Below are 15928 nucleotides of genomic sequence, written 5' to 3'. Positions count from 1 at the left end.
AATGATTTTTATTTCAAATTATTTGGTTATCATTAATGAAAATTTTGTAAAGATTATTTACTCATTCATAATTTATTATAAATAAATAAAATTATTTTCTTTTGTGTGATACAGAAGTACAGAAAAGGCTTGAAAAGAAATACAATTGAGCTTAACCAACAAATTTTTTATAATGCTAAAGCAAGAAGAGAAAGTGAAAATCAATTTGAATCTCAACAATTCGCTTTAAACAATGATCTTAATGATAACAATAATTTTGATGAGCTTGCAACATTATTAGCACGTAAGTATTTGAAGATTTAATGTTTACTTCTTATTATTGATTTTTTTTTTAATTTGTAATATTGTCATAAATTCATGCAGTTGAACAAAAACAACCACAAAATAGCTCCGACTCGGGTGCACAAATAAATATGGATTCAGTTGATGTTCAAAGTTATAGTTTGGAAGATCTTTGGGGAAGCAATGCTTCGAATTTGGCAATCCTATCTGAGTTTGAGAATATGGATGACACAGATGAGCTTTATGTAGCACTTAGCTCGGTAAATAATTTTTTTTATGAAGTAGATAGGTGAAATATGTATACATATTTTGACATTTTTTTAACTGTTAAACTTTTCAGTTTCAATACTAAGATTGCTGCAAGGGCTCCTGAAGGTACTTCTATTTGTTGAGGTACATTTCTTATTGTCTCAAAATGATCTTAATTTGAATTTAGTTTTAGATTTTAAAACATTTTAAGTTTACCATATTCTAATATATTATTCGTTTTTTACATTCTGAACAGAAAAATTTCGATTCCTTCCCAGCTCTAAGCTTTGTAGATTGTTGTTTTCTGCATCTTTGTCCAGATCATGCAATTATGATCAGAATGGTCAAACTCAATGGAGTCATTTCAAAAGTTAAAGCTTGTGGAGTCAATTCATAGTTTGTTTCTTAGTTACCAAATCAATTCTGTAATTTTGCTTCTTTCATTGCATGTTATTGTTGTTTAGAGGTTATGTAAAAAAAGAATTATGATGTACATCTCAATGTCAGTTTTTTTAATAAATAAATGAAAGCATAAGCCATGCATATGCATGTTTGTTTGCATAATTCTATACTTTTGTGTTGCTGTAGAGTTTTTATCATAAATATTAATAAAAATTGCAATGGTCCTAATAAAATGATAATTCTACCATTTCTCGTATTATAAAAAGCATAGAAAGCCTTTCCAGTATTTTGGAGAAGTTAAGATTTTATTTGGGACAGCTTTTGATCACCGCTTTCAAGAAAAATTTTTACTATAAAGTTGCATAAGAAAGCACTAAAAAAAGTTGTCTCAAACAAAGAATAAGTTTAATTCTTTTATAATTTTTGTCCATAATCTTCAATGAAATATATATTCATGGCATAATAATCTCTATACAAAATGATATATTATTACAACATTTTTCAAACATGTAGATAGAAGTTTTTAATATGATATTGTAGTTTTAGGCTTCATTTGAGATAATTTTTTTATTTTTTAAAGTAATATTTTAGTACAAAAATTTTTTGAATTAAAAATATTTATACTAAAAAATTATTTTAAAAAGCACTAACAACCAAATGAAATATTAATCTTCTATTAATTCCCAACTACAAAACAAATCTAGTTTAAAAAAATAATAATTTGCAAAGCCACCAAACTATAATTAGAAATTTGTTATGAAAAATGCAGAGGTTGCAGACCAAAAGCTGAGGGAAATGCTAGCGATATGCAATTGTCAAACAATTAGAAAAAAAACGCCAACAACGATTCCTCTGTTACTTCATGAATAAAAAATGAAAAGTTTAAACAAACTAATAGAGTAAAAGAATGCTAAATTAAAATGATATCTCAAAAGAATGTGAGAAAATTGTGGAAAAGTAGAGAAAACAAAATATCTTGGTTCTTTAAAATTTTAAGGTTTCGTTTGGGACAACTTTCTTATTATTTTTTAAAGAAGTTTTTTAATAAAAAAATACTTTAAGAAGCAGTAAGAAAGCCGTCCCAAACGAAGCCTAAATCTATTAAGCTAGGATTATCATTAGAGAAGAGAAGGAAAAAGAAAACATTTTTAGACATTAATCTTAACATTTATATCATCGCTAACAAAATGCTTGCAGTCTCCAAGTACATCACGTAGGCTCCGTTTGGCACAACTTTTTTATTGTTTTCTAAAATAATTTTTTAATGCAAAAATTTCTTTAACTAGAAAGTTTTGTCCTAAAAAGCTGCTTTAGAAAGCAAGAAGAACGCTATCCCAAATGAAACCATAGTCATGTAATCTCATAGCATGATTCATGCTACTTCATATAGCTAATTTTTTAAGGGTTAAGTACCCGAGTTTTATTGTGTTGTTATATCCAATTATAGACAGTAAAAACAAGTTATGGTCACCATCTGGGAAGTATTTGAATAGTCAATCACAATTCTCCTTCCTTTGGCATCTTTAGAGAACTAATTGCACACTAGGATTGATAAATATGAATCTGCCAAAATTTTATTTTTCTCAACTTAATGTATAAGATAGTAAAGGAGTCTATGCATCAATTACTTCTCAACAATAAATGAGTAGGGGCTAAAATAGGAAAACATTAAGTAATTAGACCCCATATTTTCTCTAGATTTTGATGATTACAAATACAAACATTAAAAAAAAAACAATAGAATATGAAGCTTACCAAACAAACAGATCAAAGCAGAATTGTATTTAATAGGATATAATACGTGTCAAATCATATGAGAAAGTATAATTATCAAAGTTTCAAATCTCTACAAATGTTTTGCTCCTTTCAAGTTTCCTAGTTATGTATCCCTTAGCACCTCTGCCCCAACAGTTCTGGTTGCTTGAAAGAAAGCCCTTCATAAGCTATTCCAATTCAGGGTCAACTCGAATTTTTTAATAATAAGTAAACATTGTATCTTCAAATGACACAATTAGTTAATAATAAGAAATTTCATAGTACAATTATTAACATGAAATGATATATTGAAATTAGATTTCAGTTATTAGCTAAATTTTAATTATCATAATTTTGCAATAGACTCTCAAATGTAATTGAAATTGCATTTATTTAATAACACCAAAGATATTATAAAGGTATTTAATAATTGGAATGAACACAAACACAACCACAATCAATTAGCACTAAAAGAGAAGTTACAATCCTAAATGAATGATGAGTTGCATAACAACATACTATATAGTTACAAAAATAACACGGTGAGGATAAGACACCTAAAATTTCATAAGGATTCCTCATTTAAAATCTTAAATATAAATCTTCTCTCTAACTTCTAAGTACTCTTCTCTCTAAGAAAGAGATTTTTTCACTCTTCTAGGGCACCTTTCTCCCCCCACTATGCTCCCTTCCGCTCTTTTCATCAGGGTGGATCCTTCCCCCTGATGGAGTTTAATCCATCAAAGGGTGTTAACCCCCCCCCCCCCCCCCCCCCCCATCCTCCTCTTCAAAGCACCCCTTGTGTTGATAATCTGTCGGCCCCAGCTTCAATACCTCTAGACTTTCCTATGTCTTACATCTCTCCTAGCCAGAAGCTCTCCTTCTCGGCCGATGATTTAACGGAAGGTACCACTCTTCGGGCACTTTCTCTTGTGAGTTATTCAATTGGCCAGCATCCTTACTATAAGTGGCTGCTTGCTGCCATGAAAAAATGTTGGACTCTCAAAGGTTTGCTTTCTATGCTCTCTCTTGCGGATGGTTTTTTCTTGTTGAAGTTTACTTCTTCAAAAGATTTAGAGATGATTTGGACTGAATGTCCATGTTCCTTCTGGTAAAGCCTTTTATCCTACAACGCTGGTAGCCAAAATTCAAGCCGATCCGAGATGAAGCAGCCTCCATTCCTCTCTAGGTAAAAATCATAGACCTTCCACTGGCTTTATGGACTCCGACTTGTATTTCTAGGATTGTCAGTTACATTGAAATTCCTTTAACAGTTGACCCTCTCACCGCCAAAAGGACTCGTCTTACCTTTGCTCGGGGTTGTCTAAATTTCCAAGGATTCTGCACTTCAGGATGAAATATCGATTCAAATTGATGTGGAAGATTTAATCCTCAAAGTTGTTTATGATTAGAAACTTTCTCCTTATGAAGGTTATAGTTCGTTTATTCATCTTTTCCCTTTATGCCCCTCCAACCCCAAACCCAAACCTATCATTTCCCCACCTCCTCGACCTAGAGGGAGGAGCCCCAATAGGAACCCTAATCACTGGACTCCTTCTTCAGGCTCCAAACCCCACTTCCTTGTATTATCCAGAGCTCGAACTAACCTCAAGACCTAATTCAACCCTCACTCCTCTTAATGTTGTCATCATTGGCCCCTCTCTCCCTAACAGCGAAAACATCAATAAAGACCCCATTCTACCTAACCTCAATTCCCCAACTGAGGACTCCTCATCGGAGCAAGCCTCCTCTTGAACCGAAAACCACCTCCTAAAGTCCCTCTTTCCAACATGTTCGCTTTCTTGCAAACAAAAGAATCCTCTTCTCTTCCCTCTTCTGAAACCCACTTTGGTGACAACAATCCTCCTTCATCCTCTTCTGAGGAGGCTAACATTTTGGATGGAGATCCTTCTTCATATTCTAAATATGATACTCATTCATCTAAATCCCCTCACGTCTAAGAAATCTAAGCCCAAAATTGTCAAGAAGGCAAAATCCTCAAGGTATTAATGTCTCTTCCCCCTTTTGCTAGTTGGAATGAGACGGGTTTAATAGCCCCAAAAAGGTTTATTTCTACAAGGACCTTGTCAAGTCGTATAGTTTAAAAGTTCTTTACATTCTCGAAGCCAAACTGAATCTTCAGGCCACTTTTGACCCATGGTTCATCAATTCTCATTTTGTTTTTGATAATGAAGCTAGTTACCACAACTTTAGTTTTTCTACCCCTCGTAGAATATGGATTAAATCGGATGCCTCTCACATCTCTTTCTCCTCTATCCTCTCCTCCTCTCAAATCATCCATGGCATTCTTTCAGCTGGGTCTTCTTCTTTTGTTCTACTTTCTATTATTTATGCTGCCAACAGTCCAGTTGATAGGAGGGAAATTTAGAATATTTTCTGCAATATGGCTCCTGCTTCTGATTCCCCTTGGATCATTCTTAGGGACTTCAATTTTTATAGATATGATTTTGAAAAATCTGGAGGAACCCCGCTTCATTCTAGCATACTAGAGGAACTTAACAAGGTTGTTTTTTATTGTGGGGTTCAAGACCTAGCTTCTGTGGGCCTCTTCTTTACTTGGTCCAATCAAAGGGTAGATATTCCTATCCACATCAAATTGGATCGTATTTTGGTTAATAATGCATTGCTTGATAGCTTTCAATCTACTTTTTACAAAGTAATTCTCCCTTCTGATTATGACCACTCTCCCCTTAGAATTATTATTGCGTCCTCTCACCTGACGCAGAGATGCGTCCTCCCAGAGCTAAAATCGCGCTAAAAAATGAGAAATGCCAAGCAAATACCGAGCAATACCAAACAATAACGAGGAATATCATCATGTGAAGACCAATACCGAGCTATACCGAGCAATACAAAAAAAATACATAGTTTTTCCTAGAGAAAACTCGGTATGTGCTCGGTATTGCTCGGTATAGCTCGGTATAACTCGGTATTGGTCTTCACATGATGATATTCCTCATTATTACCAAATAATATCTAGCAATACCAAGTAAAAGCCGAGTTTTTTGGCATTGGAAGGACGCATCTCTACGTCAGGTGGGAGGACGCAATAAAAATTCCTCCCCTTATCTTCATCACTTCTACCATCAAGAACTCTGTTGCGAGATTCATGTTTAAAAATTTATGGGTGCATATGAATGGTTTCTGGGATGCTGTTTTTGCGGCTTTTGATAGGCCATCCTCTAGTAGTTCATTTGCTGCATTTTATTACTGCCTGAAACTTCTTAAAAGATCTTTGAAAGGCATGAAATGGGCTTGTTCCAATTACCTCCAACTCCATCCTTGAGTTAAAAAGCTTGCAGAACCAATACCTCAACGAGCTTCAACATCAACCTTTAGATCATGATCTTAACTCCTTTCTTAAAAAGATTAATGAGCATTTGGCCTCTTTTCGATCAGCTTGGTCTTCTTGGATATCCCAAAGGGCTAAAGCTAGTTGTCTATCGAATGGGGAAGATGATTTGGGCTTCCTTTATGCTAAAATCAGAGCCAAAAGGAATAAAAATTTCATAAAATAAATCACTACGCCCCAAGGACACTTCTCCTATCCTCCCGAGGTTGCTTCAGTTATAATTTCCTACTTTAAGTAAATCTTTAATGCTTCTTACCCCACTATTATAAATGACTTAACTATATCAGTTGGAAGTTTGGTACCTTTAAATCTTCACTGCCTTCTTTTAGCTCCAGTCTCTAATGATGATTTTAAAGCCATTGTTTTTGCTGGAAAAGCTTCCACGGCGCCTAGGCCTGATAGATTTTCTTTTGAATTATATAAACATTCTTGGCATCTCATTGGCAAGAAATTCTGTAATGTTGTCAGGAGTTTCTTCTCTACTGATTATATCCCTAGAGGTTTTGAATCCTCTGTCATTACCTTGATTCCTAAAAATTCTCATGCTTCTGATATTTCTAATTTTAGACTTATTTCATTGTGCAATATTTTTTACAAGATTATGGCTAAGGTGCTTGCAAATAGGTTAAAAATTGTACTTCCTTATAGTATTCATGATAGCCAAGTGGGTTTATCTCTAAAAGGTATTCTACGGATAACATTTTCCTGGCCTCAAAAATCTTAAGAGAATTTAAAGGTAGGAAAAACTTGTTTTGTGCTAAATTGGATATCAAGAAGGCGTTTGATTTTTTTTTAGGAGACTTTATCTTAAACTGACTAAGACTGAAAGGCTTTCCTGAGGATTTCATTAAATGGATAAAAGGTTGTATTTCAAATATTTATTTTACGATATGCATTGATGGTTCCCTGGAGGAGTTTTTTAGTTTTTCTTCAGGTTTTCGCCAAGGTTTCCCCCTCTCCCCTCTGTTATTTTGTATTGTCATGGATGGACTCTCTTATTCTCTCCAATCTCATAATTTCTCTGGCATCAACTACAAGGGGATACAAATCAACAACTTGATGTATGCGGATGATCTTCTTGTCATTTGTGATGCCTCTATTCCTAATGTTACCAACCTCATTAATTCTCTTCACCTTTTTGTTCCTGCTTCTGGTCTTCATATTAATCCCAATAAGAGCTCCATCATCCTTGCTAAGAATGTCAACGTGGCTGATGAAATTTTTCCCTTGCTCGGGATTACACATCAGGATTCGTACTTAACTTATCTGGGCCTCCCCATTTCCCCAAATAGGCTAAAGTTTTCTCACTTTCAACCCCTACTGAGCAGAATCTCTTCTCTACTTGAGGGTTAAAAAATTAAATTTCTTTCTTTTGTAGGTCATGTTCAATATTTAAAGTTCACTATAACCAACACTATTGCCTACTCGATTTGGGGCTCTATCATCCCCAAAGCTTGTCGTCCTCATATTACACGATTATGCTCTAAATTTTTATGTCATGGAAACATCAAAGACAAAAAGCTTCATTTAATCTCTTAGGCCTCCACTACTAAGCCAAAATGTAGAGGTGGTTTGGGCATTCCCTTTGTGGAGTCCCTCTATTTTGGATTCACTTGTTCCTTTATCTGACGCCTTTTCAACCATAAGTCTCTTGCTAACTCTTGGGTTAAAGTCAAATATGAATCCCCCAGGAAGAACCTGCCTCCCTCTACCTCTAAAGCTTGGAAGCTTAACTGTTCTACTGCCCAGAAAATAAAATCCTCATTGCAACTCTCTGTGGCGCCTAATTGCAACTTCTATTTGCTTTGGGATCCCTAGTGTAATGGCTGCTCTCTTTCGAATATCTTTTTCACTTCGAGACTTTCTCCTAAAACTATAGGAGATTTCATTTCCAATGGCCAATGGGCTTTACCTGATGATTTTCCATCTATGCTGCAGTTGTTCTTGGAGTAAACATCATGGAGCAAATGGTAGTGTCCTGAGAAGGATCCAACCATCCATCATTTAAGAACTTCACAAACTATTATTTCTCTCATTTAGAGGAAGTTTCCTGGTATAATTTCATATGGCAAAAAAAAAATCTATTAGATATGTTTGCTACGCTTGGATGGCAATTATTGGGAAATTGAAAAGTGCTTATCTTCTTTTTAGGAGGGGCATTCTGCTCGACCTGACCTGCCCTTTCTGTCGAAGTTCTTCTAAAACCCACCACCACCTATTTTTTGAATGCGACTTTTCCTATTTGGTCCTATCGGCTTTGCTCCCGATTTTTAAATTTTTTATATTTAGACCGAATCTATTGCAATCCTATGATTTTCTGGACAATATGCCTTAGTTCAATACTTTGGAGAAAAACTTTTGTTTTTTTTTTCAATTGCATGCATTATCTACCATCTTTGGAGGGAAATGGAGTTTTTTTGAGGTAATGGAGTTTTGTAATGGAGTTTTGTTTGTGCTGTCATTGCCTATGTTGTTTTATTTTCTTGCAAGTTTTGTTTTTACATTTTACATGTGATTAGCTATAGTTTTAATACAAGGGCTTTGCCCCTGGATTTTCCCAAAAAAAAAAAATCTTAAATATAGAAATCAAATTCATTGAAGTGAAGCTAAAGCTAATCAACTGACAACTAAAGCTAATGAACTGACAGTTATTTCACATTATGAGCTTTGTTGTGTTCACTTCCCAAGAAAAAAAATTCCTATCTTGAGTGAAAAGAAGTTAATGGTATTACATTAAACACCTTTGCCATGATATTTTTCCTAATATGGAAACAGAGAATATAAGTCACAAGATAAAATAATTCAATTTACTAAAATGATTCTTCATACATAGTGTGAAACCTCTTAAAAAAATAAAACTAAGCTCTTAAACATCAAGACGTTTTTTGGTGTAATGATCAGAATTTTATTAACAAACTCTACAGTTAAGCATGTTCATCACGGACAAATACTGGGATGGATGAACTCCTGAGAAATTACACCAACAGGACAAAACCGTGAGGCCTTTAGGCCAAAGCGTACAATATATCGATAGTTAAGAATTTAAGCTTTTACACATAGCATAAACAAGTAGTTGTAAGCCATCATGATTAGGACTATGATAATCAGAAACATTATTAGAAGAAAATTCATTGTCTCGTTGATATCTAAATATCATAAATTGAAGAAAAGAAAGCATAGCAACTAAATAATAGAAATTGGAAAAATATGATGATTCAACTGGAACTGTTCTCATGTAGGATATGTCTTAAAACTTATTTATTGCAGAAGAAGCTTAAAATTTTATAAAGTGCTTATGAAAGCTCAAAAATAGCTTCAAAAACAATTTTTTTGGTACCAAACATTGACATCCATGGAATGAAAAAGAGATTCAACTCATTAATATCGGAAATAAAAGCTCTACACTATCACAATTTAGACGGGCAATAAATGATAGCAAGCTAGAATTTCATCAAGAAAGGGAGATTGAACTGTTCATCAGAAAGCCCCATGCCACTAGGATGACACCTCCAGATTTAGCATTCAGTTCTACCCGTTATGACCCGATTGGAAAAAGATAAAGATTTTAACTTTTGAGATTTTCAACAATTTGCATGTTTTTGAGAGCGTTTTAATTTATAAAAATGATTGGGTGTGCTCTAGAAAAAGTCTCAAGTGTTTGATATGAATTTCGCCAAAATATGACGATGTCACATTTGCGCGCAGCGGTGCTGCTCAGCTAAAGCGTCAAATAGTGACATTGTAGAATTGTGCTCTTGAATTTTTTATGAGCATTTGAGCATCAGTGCACTCTGGTTTGAGTGGCATAGCGCTAGACCATTATTAGCTCATTAAATATATGTTTTCCACTATTCCATTCATTTTGCTAGAGCAACCGACGAAGTATGAGAGAGAAAGTGAGATATTTTGAGAGAGAAATCTACGTTTTGAGATATTTTGGGTCATTTTTAGTCGTCGGCACAGTTTGAAAATTTGTCCAGATTGAGATAAGTCACATTATGCCTATCTCAGTTTTTAAAAATACAAAATTTTACTGAATTTTTTGTTTAAATTTATATTTCTATTAATAAAAAATGAGTATAACTTTACAATAAAAAAAAAAATTAAATCGCAAACTTTTTACATGTTATAGAGATCATGATTATGAACATTTTAAATATTATCTGAAAACTTTATACCATGTATTTTGAAATTTGTGCGATTTTGATTAAACAAAAAATAATCTTGACACCAAAAAATACTTTTTCCTATATAATGAATTTCTTAAAACAATGTTTACACAAACTTTGATAATTTGGTTATGTTTTAACATTTTGAAAATTTGCTCAGAAGGAAGTTCAGTTGCCTACCTCTATAGAACACTATGAAATTTTGACATGTGCTACATTATGCTTTAATTGTTGCAATGTAATGAAATATATGCTTATGTGATGAGATATATACTTATATTTTTGAAAAATATCTGCTGGGAGCTATAAGGGTGAGAATTCTTTAAAATTCTATTTATGTCAAAGATTATTCTAGTGGTTATAAGATATATTCTAATAATTATAGCGCCATGTTCTAGTGGCTATAAGCCATGTTCTAGTGTATATGGGCGTGTTATGATACTATAAGCACAAAAAGGTAGACATAAAAGATCAGAATCCTTTGAGATTTTGTCTGGGATTGAAATATGTGATATGAACTGCTTTGTAATATTAACTGTTCTATGATTTATTGCTCAGTATTATTATTTAAATAAAATGGATAATCGCAATGCTTTTATTTCCTTTCTTAGTACCTACAGTGATTTATTAGATTGCATTTAACTACTTTAAAACATTCAGTAAAAATGTTTAATAAAAAAATGTTCAAAAATTACAAAAAAAAAAAAAAAAAATTCTCATGAAGAATAAAAGAAAAAGTGGCTTGCTTTCACTCCTATTAAGGTTTAATAGAAGATAATATAACTTGAGCCGTGGGATACATTCTTTCTATCACCAGGTATGATAGGAGAATTGTTGCTTCCAGGAGTATTCGTGGTGGTAGAGAAATATAAAGTTTAAAGTCTTAGCGTTGTACGAAAATTCGGCACGCAATCAGATAAGAGAGAGTGTGTGTAGTATTTATGAGACATCAAAATTTTTACGTGGAAAATCCCTGAAAAGGGGGAAAACCATGGGGCTTGGCCCAGTATGAATGAATCCACTAGTATTGTAGTTGGTTACAAAGGAGGTCCTTCATAAGGGGAAGGCCTTAGCTTGATGTACATCTTATAGAGTACATTACATTGTGAGAATACAAAGCATCATTGTTTATGTGTTTGTTTGGTCTGAAGGACTGTATTCGGTGTGCGACGTAAGTCTGAAGGACCGTAGTCAGCGGGCGACAGAGGTAGGAAGGATCGTAGTCGTCGGGCGACTTAAGTCTGAAGGATAGTAGTCAACGGGCGACGAAGATCGAAAGAACTGTAGTCGGCAGACAACGTAAGTCTGAAGGACCGTAGTCGGTAGGCGACGGAGGTCAGAAGGACTGTAGTCAGTGGGCGACGTAAGTCTAAAGGATCGTAGTCGGCGAGCGGCGGAGGTCGGAAGAACCGTAGTCTGACTACGGAGGTCAGAAAGACGGCGTCTAGTAGAAAACCATCAATGGACAGAAATCCAACATCAGGTAGATATCTGGTGAAAGTCCGACAATTGGCAGAAGCCCAACGTCAGGTAGAAATTTGGAGAGGAGCGGAGGTCCGGCGTCAAGTAGAAGTCTGACGCCAGTTGGAGGCTGAGGAGAATTCTGACTTTATATGGTATTCAGGCAGAATTCCGATGTACCATGGAAGTCGGACAGAATTCCGACGTCACTTGGAGGTCGAGCAGAATTCCGGCGTCACTTGGACAGAATTCCAGCGGCGGTGGTCGAGGAGTTCTTCCCTCCTATCCTTCTTCTCTTCTCCTTCTTCTCTTGCTTCCATGCTTGGGCCCCCCTCAATAAAGAATGAGGGGTCTATTTATAGATTTTTGGAGTGACATGGCTTATAAATAGGTGAGAGATCGGGGGCGAATAGGGAGTGGTTTGAATGGACGGCCGATATTGAATCCCTTGATTGCAGACCGTTCATCAGACATTTGAAGGTCTTAATGATGTCGGAATTAGGTGATCTTGAGCTTGTTGGATTCGTCTCGTTGAGCCGTTTGATTCGACTATAAGCTCGTCATGTTTGGAAACCGTTTGGTAACTCAAATTGTGATTTGAATTTTGCAACAGTGCTTCGGGTCTTCGATTCGGACCCCTTTGGGCTCGGATTGAGTTGAATTTGGTGTCGTTGGATTCGTATTTTCGAGACGATCAATTCGATTGTAAGTTTGCTGAAATCGGAGTTTAGATGATCCCAAATTTAATTTTTGAAATTTCCAACTTGATGTTTGCGCCGAGATTCGTGCCCGGTCAAGATAATTTTGTGATGACATATCAAGAATGTTGCTTAAAACATAAGGTTTCTTATGATATTGACTAATCTAAACAAATATGACACAATGGCTAAACCTCATGGAGTTTCTTTGGAGAACACCTGTTGCTTTATTTACTTCAATCCTACACCCTTTTCATCTCCAACCAAACAAAATGGAAGCAACGTTTAATTCCTCTTCTTCTCCTTTCATTTCAAGCAGCTGAACCAGAAACCCCTATCTCTCGGCTCTCACTCTCTTAAAATCCTCTTTTGCTCTGCCAGATATGAATGAATCAGTCAAAAACGAAAAAAATCCCTTGCTTGAGGCGGACCAAGCAGCAGATCGAATGAGAGAATGCATGGAGCTAGGGAAAGGGACGACCACTACGACCTTGGATTTGACAACTATGGTGGATTAATTTGGTGTCGGACGAGCGGGTTGCTCGTGGATTCTTGCCGAATGGATCTCGGGCAGATGAAGAAACAGATCGAAGGAGAGAATGCACGGAACTAGGGCAAGGGATGACCTGTTTGCGCGAATGAAATGAAGTAGCTCCTAGCACCAATTATACAGTAAGCGAGGAAAAAGATCAGTAGAGAAGTTTTACGAATCTCGATTGCGAGATTAGGCTTTACGAGGAGAAACCGTAAGGTATGAGAAGCTTTTTGGTTCAGTGGCGTTCGAGAAGATGAAAGCAAGCATGACACTCGATGTTTGTGTTTGATTGAGAGGAAGAAATCACAAGGGTGCCAAGAAACCGCGAGGGTATACCTTCCTGAGAACCCTTGATAAAAAATCGGCATTAATTTAAATTTGATAGAAGGGTTCATCGAGGAATGAAGAGTATGCGAGATTCTAAAGGAAATCTTGCAGGATCCTATCGAATAAACCATAAAATAAAAAACTAAAAAAAATGTAGATCGATACAGTTAGACCAGCAGAAAAAACCCACATCAATAATAAGAACTCAGGCCTCGAATCAATGAGCAATGGTTATTCTGATGTTGCTGTAGGGACTCGTAAACTACCAATCGATGTGACCGGTGACTTTCCCATTGCTCAAATTGCTAACAATGCATGCAAACCTCAAAATGGAACACAGATAAAATCCATTGTGCAAATGCTTACCGAGACAAGGGAGTTGGGCAGAGGCAAGCACGGGGTGAAAAAGGCTGTCAGGCAAAAGAGATGGAAGGGTTGAGGGAACTGTACTGTGCTCAGAGCTCATGAAGCAATAAACAGAACAATAACATCACACAACTCTCCTTGGCCTATTGGTTGAGAGCTTAGGCTCCCAACTAAGAGGTCCAGGGTTCAAGTCTATGTGTATGCGTTGTGTGTGTGAGTTTGCCTTAAACGGCCTAAATGTCCCAAAAAAAAAAGAACAATAACAGCATTCATCCATGTCTCCTCTTAGGTGGTTTTCCCCTTCTCTCTTAGCTTCTCTACTGAACAATTTATGTAAATATGGATAGATATAGATAGATGGACTTAGAGACTCGATTTTCTAGAGAATTCAAGCCCAGTAAATTCCTCGTGATGGCATCATCATGGGAAAAGCCTTGCAATGGCATTGTATAGGTTCAATGTCAACACTAGAACATACTTATGGCCAAGTTCAGAAAGAACCAGCGACAGTGAGCAGGGGGAAAAGATCAGCGGAGAAGTTTACCTATCTCGATTGCGGCATTAGGCTTTCGGGAGGAAGAAACCACAAGGCATGAGAAACTTCAGTGCATCAATAGGAGCTCAGGAGGAAGAAACTTAGCGCATGCGTTCAATCGAGAGAAAGAAACCTTGAGGGGGTGTTTGGTATCCGATCCAATTTTTTTTGGAAAAATTATAGACTATGCCATTTTTATTAATAAAAAATGAAGTACAAAATATCAAACAGAAGATATATAATAACCAACCATGTAAAGAAAACAAATTAAGGAAGAACTAAAATAGTAAGGAGAAAAAAGAGAACTCGAGATGATAGATGGAGCTTCAGTAGAAGATGCACTGAACTCAGGTAGTCCAATAGGTAGTCTGTGAGATCATATACTCTGGTTGCCCGAAGACTGTCCAACAGGATCCATTGTCAGGCTATCATCATCGTTCAGGCATTTAAAGAGAGAAATAAAGCCTGACGAAAGAATAATTTTCATATTGTCTTAGAAAAACCGTCAGCCAACTCGTCATAGGACAGAAAAAGAAGCATCCATTTAGTGACCATGTCCAATACTTTAAATCAAGCAAGTGTCTCGATCATAGATTTTCAATGAGACTACACCCCTTGTTCCATTTTGCTATCTTGAACTTCACAACTTTTGCTATGATTGATTCCACAGTAGTAAAGCATTTTGCCGAAGATTTCAATCTTCTGTTATTTCTTTCACACCAAATATGGTATAAAGTTGCATTAAGAGTGAAAAGAATGCGATTTTTTTCCTTGTATTCCCCAGGTAATCCACCAATAAACTCTAATGCCTAAGAGACATTAGGTCTTAATAGGAAATTTTGCATTTTCGGGATTAGCTGCAACAGGATATTGAATGAATATTCACATTCAAAGAAGAGATGAGAAATAGTCTCTGAGTATTTGTAACAGAAATAGCAAAGAGGGTTATTAATAACAATACCTCTCTTAAAAAGCACATCAGCCATTTTTAATCTATCTAATACTACCATCCAAGTGTAAATAGAATACCTGGGTGAGTGATTTTTGTGCCAAATGAGTCGATACCAATCAACTTGGACATCTTTAGTAAAAAATTCCAAGTAATAATCTTTATAATAAGCCTTCTTTTTGCCATCCCAGACCACAAAATTATTATTATCACTGGCTAGAGGAATTCTACTAATGAATTACCTAATTTTCCCATTGATGGATTCAGGAATGCACCAATTTTCATTAAGAATCCATTCCTCTATCGTGTCCTTGTCTTTACTATGATTAAGTAAAGGGAATTTAGGGATTTTATTCAAGATAGTGTCTCCTGAACACCAATGGTCCCAAATAATAGAAGCCTTACTATTACTTTGGGGGATAAACTTCAATTTGTTTCTCACTAGATTGACAGCTTTGCATATGTTATTCCAGAATTTGGAAGACTGAGCACCATTTTACTTCCAGGGGGAAGTATACCGAGTTAGAAGGAAATCAGTAAGAGCGGATCTAGTTTTGTAAAATCTCCCGATAATGCAGCAATTAAAAGCAAATTGCATAGCCAATATGGACGGGATACCCAATCCGTCATAACATCTTGGTTTACAAGTATTTGCCCAAGAGATTAGATGCAAATGCTTTTCGTTCGTGTCTCCAGAATATAAAAATTTGGCACAAAGTTTATTAATAATTTTAATAACAACTTTAGGGATAAAAATAGCTCTCACCCAGTACGCCACGGTATTAGAGATAGTATACTTTATGTATTGCATACTGCCAGCAAGAGAT

General features: G+C 35.7%; 1 protein-coding gene across 1 annotated transcript in view; it reads left to right on the top strand.

Annotated features, from left to right (window-relative positions):
- Nucleotides 1–676, top strand: part of LOC110110750 — a 2214-nt gene extending 1538 nt beyond the window's left edge. Inside the window, exons 2-4 of the mRNA XM_028695424.1 lie at nucleotides 115–283; nucleotides 364–542; nucleotides 623–676. Of these exons, the coding sequence (XP_028551257.1) occupies nucleotides 115–283; nucleotides 364–542; nucleotides 623–634 (360 nt within the window). The 3' untranslated portion in view covers nucleotides 635–676. The remainder of the gene's footprint in view (nucleotides 1–114; nucleotides 284–363; nucleotides 543–622) is intronic.
- Nucleotides 677–15928: the final 15252 nt, after the last annotated feature.

The sequence above is a fragment of the Dendrobium catenatum genome, unplaced genomic scaffold, assembly GCF_001605985.2.
Source record: "Dendrobium catenatum unplaced genomic scaffold, ASM160598v2 fragScaff_scaffold_633, whole genome shotgun sequence".
NCBI lineage: Eukaryota > Viridiplantae > Streptophyta > Magnoliopsida > Asparagales > Orchidaceae > Dendrobium > Dendrobium catenatum.
The sequence above is the reverse complement of the archived record's forward strand: the minus strand, read 5'-3'. Positions and strand labels throughout refer to the sequence as shown.